At 36.4% G+C, this 7,500-nt stretch overlaps 3 protein-coding genes across 3 annotated transcripts in view; 1 reads left to right on the forward strand and 2 right to left on the reverse strand.

The window, feature by feature from the left end:
* LOC140930121 (uncharacterized) overlaps positions 1 to 910 on the forward strand; it is a 1,140-nt gene extending 230 nt beyond the window's left edge. Inside the window, exon 1 of the mRNA XM_073379786.1 lies at positions 1 to 910. This exon is cut by the window's left edge and continues 230 nt beyond it. Within this exon, the coding sequence (XP_073235887.1) occupies positions 1 to 599 (599 nt within the window). The 3' untranslated portion in view covers positions 600 to 910.
* Positions 911 to 1,919: 1,009 nt separating this feature from the next.
* Positions 1,920 to 5,345, reverse strand: LOC140930123 (cytochrome c oxidase subunit NDUFA4-like). Its single transcript, XM_073379788.1, has 4 exons — positions 5,188 to 5,345; positions 3,176 to 3,264; positions 2,655 to 2,715; positions 1,920 to 2,137 (listed from the first exon to the last, which is right to left on the reverse strand). Exons 1-4 carry the CDS (start codon positions 5,218 to 5,220, stop codon positions 2,075 to 2,077), a joined length of 246 nt encoding a protein of 81 aa, XP_073235889.1. The 5' UTR covers positions 5,221 to 5,345; the 3' UTR covers positions 1,920 to 2,074.
* Positions 5,346 to 5,450: 105 nt separating this feature from the next.
* LOC140930122 (cytochrome c oxidase subunit NDUFA4-like) overlaps positions 5,451 to 7,500 on the reverse strand; it is a 3,857-nt gene continuing 1,807 nt past the window's right edge. Inside the window, exons 3-4 of the mRNA XM_073379787.1 lie at positions 7,280 to 7,340; positions 5,451 to 6,383 (exon numbers count right to left, since the gene is read on the reverse strand). Coding sequence (XP_073235888.1) covers positions 6,315 to 6,383; positions 7,280 to 7,340 — 130 coding nt within the window. The 3' untranslated portion in view covers positions 5,451 to 6,314. The remainder of the gene's footprint in view (positions 6,384 to 7,279; positions 7,341 to 7,500) is intronic.

Consider the following 7,500-nt stretch of genomic DNA (forward strand, 5'->3'; position numbering starts at 1 on the left):
ACATGAGAGATCAGTTTGAGTTTTTTGGTTTGAGTAGCCCTCTAAGAAGAAGCGTTTGCAAGGAATTTCTCCAACAGAAGCTGAACTCTGAAGATGTAAGAAGGTTTGCTACTCTTTTATGGGAAAAGTCAGAACGCGAGTTCCAATACTTTGCTGTTGATTACCTCGCGAAAAACATGGACACCTCGAAAGAATTCGAAGCCAACATGAGTTGCGTAGAAGGCTTGATCACGACCAAGTCCTGGTGGGACACGGTAGATATTCTTGCTAGCAAAATCATCGGTCAACTTGTGAAGCAGCATCGTGTTTTAGGAAAAGCTGTTATGGAAGACTGGATCAACCACGAGAACATGTGGCTGAGGAGGACTGCCTTGCTGCATCAGCTCTCTTTCAAGAACGACACGGATGAAGAGATGTTGTTTCGATTCTGCAGCTCAAGGGCACACGAGGAAGAGTTTTTCATCAGAAAGGCAATTGGTTGGGCCCTGAGGCAGCATGCTTACACTTCCAGCGCTAATGTGAAAAAGTATTTGTTGAAACACAAGAAAGAGTTGAGTTCCCTGAGCTTCAAAGAGGCTGCAAAACATTTGAACCTTTAAGAGACCTTTTTTCGGGATTGGGTTATTTTCTAGGACAAAGCTCTTTGATTTCTATCCCCTTTTTTTAAACTTTAACTGACTGAACCTCATACTCTACATGCAGTAGGACGTCATAACTCCAACCTCATGAATCAGTACCCCTCTACCACACCCATGGAACCTAATTAGCATATTATGTTGTTTTCAATAATGGCCAGTTTCCTCTCTCTCTGTTAAAGAAGTACTCAATTAAAATATGTTTCTTTTGCTTTATGTTATATTAATAGTTCTGTAGATAATCACTGTAAATTTTGTGAGGTAATATTTCAAGCATACACTTGGAATTCATAACACACTGTCAAATGTTTGATATTACTTCTTGGGCAAACTAATTTTAGAAGAAATTAAGGATGCAAAATTGAGTTTTTCATCTGTAATTACTTAATGAATTTTATGTGAGTTTGAGAACAAGTATTCTCAAACTCATTAATAATTCATTAAGAAAATACAAAGGAAATTAATGTTTAATGAGTGTTTGGATATCGGATGAAACACTGCTTAGTATTTGCATCCTTAATTTCTCCTTCAAAAATGATTTTGTTTGAGAAGAGATATCAAACATTCGACACAGTGTTTCATCACCAGATGAAACACCTCGAAGTTCGTCAAAAATACTCCGCTGCGCGTCGTATTTTCAACTCTTTTCTCGGTGTTTCATCTGGTGATGAAACACTGCATCTCATGTTTGATATATTACGTCAAGGGTTCTTGGATGCTACAGGAGACACCCTGACACTTGACCATCACAGCAGGAAACGTGTTGTACAAACATTTTGGGAAGGGGTACAGATAAGCAAGGGAGACACAGTTGATCAACAAATAAATATTGATTAATATTGCATCAATGGCTTCAAACAAGGGGTAACAACATAAGGGGTGAAGTTTTTAACCTTAATACTTTTTGGTTGAATATTCAGCTCAGTGAGAGGACCAGGACCAGTGTGGCCGTAGAACCCAAGAAGAGTATACACTGCTCACTCACCACACAGTCTACTACATACCACATACTCCGATGTAGTGATAAATGTCTCATCTTTGTTCAAGTGTTTCTTTTTAAGTACAATGAAATCTAAGCAAGCATTATCAAGTATTATAAAACTTCTCATGTTTGGTCATCTTTTGAAAACAAGATAAACAAAATTATTCTAACTCCTTTGGATTTAATCTTTATTTTTTTCCTCTGACTGAGTTGTGTTCACTGAAACCACAGACCTATAGTTATTTTCAAACATGGAATTAACTTCATATGCATTGAATGAAGTGAGTTAAAAAGCACCCAACTTAAGAACGATAGCATTTTTTATTTAAAGCGAAAACTGCATTACAACACATTACATGTAGGTAACTGATTGGCTTTTAACATTTACAAGTGACTTGGCAAATCCGAACAACACAGCCACACCGCTGTCCAGTAATCAACTAAACGAGGCTTGAGTTTAATCCAGCTTCACATTTGGTCTTGGGTCCTCCAGTGTCTTAAAATCAACAATGCTGTAGAACTGTAAATAAATCAAAACAAAGTGTCAGCTGCGACATGACATGCACCTGAGTCACAGAGAGATAAAGCATCACATTACAAAAGGCAAAGAGCAAAGGCTAATGAATGCATCTAACAATGATAGAAATACAGTTCTCTCTCAAACTCAGAATTTTCAAATGCAAGACACCTATCTTCACATTAAATCCTGCTATTTGTTCAAGTTTTACTTAAATAACACTGCAATCTTGTATCTTTTACAACTCGTGATTATTCCGGCAAAAGATATCAAGAATAAAGCCACAATACAGGCCTCTCCAGGGACTGGGGATTTGCTGGCTATTCAAACTCTCAGCCTGTTAAGAAACATGAAACATTGACAATGCAAGAAAATGTCAAATCTCCAGCAATTTTTTCCATTTCTCCATCGATTTTAGAAAAAGGTAGCAGCACTGCATTGAGGTCCCAGGTGTCTGTGAGATTCTTGCAGTTTCTGATTTACAGAGTACAGAATTGAATACTTTACCATCGCTACCTACCTTTTTGCATTCATTGTGCTTGATTTTCTGCCATGGGTAGGGATTGTTCTTTCTATCCCACCTGTTTCAGAAAAGGAAAACAATAATTTGAAAATAGGGATTATTTTATTATGGCAATCTGGAGGCCCCAAGTTCAACTCCTGTTCAGATTACTAGCTGGATTTGTTTCTTGGTACTCCTCAGATCATCTCTTTAACCAGGCTTGTAAATGGCTACATTCAGTCACAAAATTTATTGGTAAAGATACTTTGCCATAAAGGGCCTTTCTAAGGTATGTTGACATTAAACTGTCGAATTCAAACAAGAAAAATGTACTGCAGCTTATCCCTCCCCACCCCCATCAAAGTAATGTTGTGCCACTGTTTGAACTACTTCTAAGAAACAACTGACACCACACCTTTGAATGTAGGGGAGTGCGGAGGGGTGTGGATTGTTTTGTTCTCTGCGTACCCCATTTGACAACACTGATCCCTGCTAGGGAGTACTTAAAGCACAGTAACGCAGCTGTTTCTAATACTCACGTGCAGTCAGGATTCTTGAGAGCAAGCCTCATCACATATCCAGCAGCTCCCACACATCCAGCACCAACCACCACAAACAGTGGGATAAGCTGCAAGACAATGAGAATCAAATTAGCCTCTTCCAGGCTTCAACTGAAGATAGTGGAGAAAGCAGATCAAGGATAGTTGTGCAAAAACTGCGTGGGGGCTGGAGAGAAACAGAGTAGTTGAGTCTGTAAGCATTTTTCCAGAATACCAGCTCCCGGCAGTGCCGAATCCAGACATTGAGTTAAAGCACTGACTGTGAGCCTGGCACAAGCTAGAATCAAATGAGCATTTACAATTTTGAGTTTTGCTTTCTTTCTGTTCATGCATGACTGAAGACTCACTGAAAGTACTCCCCACACTCTCACTCATATAAACAATAGTAAAAGTTTTACTTTTGAATGCCTACTTTCCATAATTTTTTAGGGTAGCATGTAACCTAACAACACTTTGTAAGATAACAAAACAAAAAGTCCAAAACCCTGACCCCTAAATAGGGAACCAGATAATATGATCAACATACAAATCTCACCAAAATAATTTCAGTACGATTCCTTACAGAATTAGTGGAGAGAATGTTACAAAAAACCAAAGCATTTCCCTTTGGGGATAATTTTAATAATTCTTATAAGCTTTTCTCTTGATTATGTTCTGACGTTGGTAAGGGATTTTTTATGTCACTCACAAGAATCATTCCCATAAGCAGCCACTTTAAATAATTACTTTTCTGCTTCATAAGGGTGCTTATTATGAGATTTTCAACTGTCTATATGTCAATTCGTGTGGTTACACACACCATGGTAAAAGGCATTTCTCTCGTTAACGAAGCCATGGAAAATTTAAACATGGGTTTAGTTTACCGTGGTAACGTGGTTATATGTGAATTGATTTCTAAGATAAATCAGCTGCTTTTAAGGCTTCATTGGTGCTATTGCAGTAATAATCGCTGTCGATTTAGTCAATCATGGCAGTATTTCATGTTCTGTTGACAATTTACATATAATTTGAAAATTTAGCAAAGGTACATAGCATTTTTTAAAATCTTGACCCTAGATTCCATTTTACAGTTCAGCTGCATCTCAGTGTTCAATTACATGCCAGGAATAAAATATATTTTTGGCAAATATCGTTCCTATAACTAGCCCAACAAACCAGTTCAAAATTTTGCCTCAAAATTTCCCTGTTACTTTCATTTTAAAGTGAAATCCACCATGCAACATTGATCCTTCTCTCAACAACAGCACGAAAGAAACCCATTAACAAAAGGAATTTTTTTTGCAGTTTCATGTTGGTGTCAAATGAAGAACCCCGGATTGGCTCTCTGACCTTGGGTATCGAAAAACCCCTAGCTATTAACCATGTTAAATGTCATGGGGGGTTTCTTTCTTCCCTTTGACATAACCATGGATATTTCCCATGCTTAATTTATCCCGGGAAAGTATGATCACATGCACCAAGCCAATTTCCCGCAGTAAAAGGATCATTTACCACGGTAAAGGCGTCCTATGTAAACTGCACCTAACATATTAGGGAATAATGTATGTCAATATAGTGGGTATAAAAAGAGATCCTCTATAAATGTCATAAATTATATATGCATAACACAACTGTAAATAAATGTATAAATCATAAAAAGATTGGTATAATCAAAGCTGGGTAGTATTGATTGATAAGTACAAAAAGGGAATGTCCGATATCAATATGGGCCGCGTAAATGAACTGTAAACTCTAATTTTACAAACAAAAAAGTGCGAAATTTTACGAGTGCTTAACGGCCCACGGCACTTTCTATAGTTGGAAAGAAAAACTTCACTTGAATTTTCCCAAAGAAGCATAAAAGGTCGAACTAACATTGCATGCTAACTTAATATAAACATTTCACGAGAAAACTTGCGACCACCAGCGGCGATCGATGCATCTACAAACTGAATTTGCGCATTAGAACGCAACAGTCAGCAAGTATCACCCCAACAGAACCCTAATCTTACCTCAGGATATTTCTTTAAATATGCGAACACCATTTCTTCAGTCTAACTGGCCAGGCACGCTACAAAATGAACCGTTTCGAAAAGGACGAGGAAGCAAAATGGCGTTCGCGTTTCGTAAAAGAATTCTTTAAAAGGCCTGGCTGCTAAGTACAATTGGCGTCACAGAAAGAACATGGCGGCCTGTTTTGGCAAAAATATTGAGGTGGGAAATATTTTAAATGTACCTATGTACATGAAATTTACAAAAAAATGGAAACACAAACTATTTTTTCAATATCTTTTTATTAAATTGTACTAAATGCAATACGTATTTAATACAGACTGTAAGATTTTGTACTGCTTCATAAAATTTGTACATGTATTTCAATAAACATGCATTTGTTCCAACATGTAACAAGGATCAAAAACAGGTTAACATGCTTCACTTGGCCTATTTAAAGAACATAAAGGGTAAAATGAAATTATAAATATTAGGTTATTATTAGGAAAAATAATTATTGACAACCTTTTTCAAACTGTTACAAAACACAAGTTCTGTACATGCAATGGCAGGTTTATCTTAAATATGCACAGTACGATCGTCATTTGTGTGCCAAAAACATATTTGGTTCAACGTCAGTTAACTTAATAATATTGACTTTTATTTATTTTACTTTTCTTTAAGCTTAAAAAAATATGACTAGTTAAATATTTGTAGGTGTTTTTCAAGAAAGTGTCTATACCTCTCCTTCAAAGATCTTGAGTAGACCTGCACCGTTCTAAACCTCTTATTTCACTGGTTCCAATTAATCTGCATTTCCATTGTTTTCAGGGATAGGGGCATTGTTATGTGAGAATCCCTATTGTTTTCCCAGGTAATCAAAAACAATCTTTCAAATAGGTGCGGGATCGCCCAAGATCTTTGCTGATGAGGGAGCAAGCAGGGATTATGTTACTTAAATTCCATTTTAATTACTTTCAAAAAACTACTTGAATTAACTTAAACTCAGCTAGTTCTATACACTTGTATGTTGTATTAGTCACTTAAAAGCACAGTATATAATGTTCTTCTTAACATTATCGCAAACCCTAACTGTGGCTGTCTTCAGTATTTTATCTGTCATATTTTCATTCTTTCTTGGATCAGTTCAATCTGATTTTCCAGGATCTGATGGTCTGTCACTCTCAAACTTTGAATAGTCAGAATGACTGTAAAGCTGTTGAGAAAATTAAAATTCAGAGTGAGTGAAAGTAAAAGCTGGTTGCAAAAATAATAATAATAATAATTGAAAAAATACCTTAACTTGTGGTATAAGCTTCTAGCAAGAATAACCTCACTTAAGCAGACATGGATCTGGGATAGTGACCAATAATTTCCCAGACAAGGGCTGAAGACTCAAGCTTCTAGAGGGCTCCGGGGTCATGCTCCCCTGGAAAATGTTTTGGATTTTAGCTCCCACCATTTTCCAGATTTCAACTTGAAAAATATTTTTTCGTTAATCAACCAAAGTACCAGAGTGATGTCCTCATCAACTATAAGAGTGCTCAATAGTTGAACTAGAGCAGAATACAAGGAGACTGATGGAACTGGATTAAATCTTGAACATTTTATTAATCTATGTATTTATTATGAAGTATCTGACTGATCAGTCTGTAAAATGGTGGTAACAGGTGTGGATCCACACCTGCTTATCTTTATTCTTATTATTCCTCTTGTTATTATTATTATAAGCCCTTATGAAATGGTCTCCCACCCGACTGTTAATGATTTGTTTTATCAGGCAAAACAAACAACTATTGCAAACTAGTTAACCTGAGATCAGGCTAAATTATTTTACCAGCTCTTGCATATTCTCTTTGACTTCAGTCACACTATAAGTTACTCAATGGGATAATTCGAAACAAAAATAACTGATCTTAGGTTGCTGCAGGCAGACTACCAGCCTCTTTGTTTAAATGAAATGCTAATAAAAAACAATCTAGTAAATTTAACTTCGACTTAACTGGGTTGTAACTCGTAGTAATAATTTTCTGAAAAAGAGCTGAAATAGAAAATTAGAGAAAATAAGGTTAAAGGAAAGTGAGAAGCGGCCCAAATCTATTTACTACTAACCTTTACTTGTTCGTTGGGCTTGATTTTAAGCCAAGGATGTTGGTTATTTGCTCTGTCCCAACTGTAAGGTAATATCAAAAGAATTAAGATATCATCTAATAAGCTACTAGAGGCTGTGCAAGATCTTAACTGTTAAATTGAAACCACAAGAATGTATATTTCTAACAGACAATATTTCCCCAAATACCAAGAAACACTCACATTTTCTCAGCCTAAAAAGG

The sequence above is a fragment of the Porites lutea genome, chromosome 3, assembly GCF_958299795.1.
Source record: "Porites lutea chromosome 3, jaPorLute2.1, whole genome shotgun sequence".
Lineage (NCBI taxonomy): Eukaryota > Metazoa > Cnidaria > Anthozoa > Scleractinia > Poritidae > Porites > Porites lutea.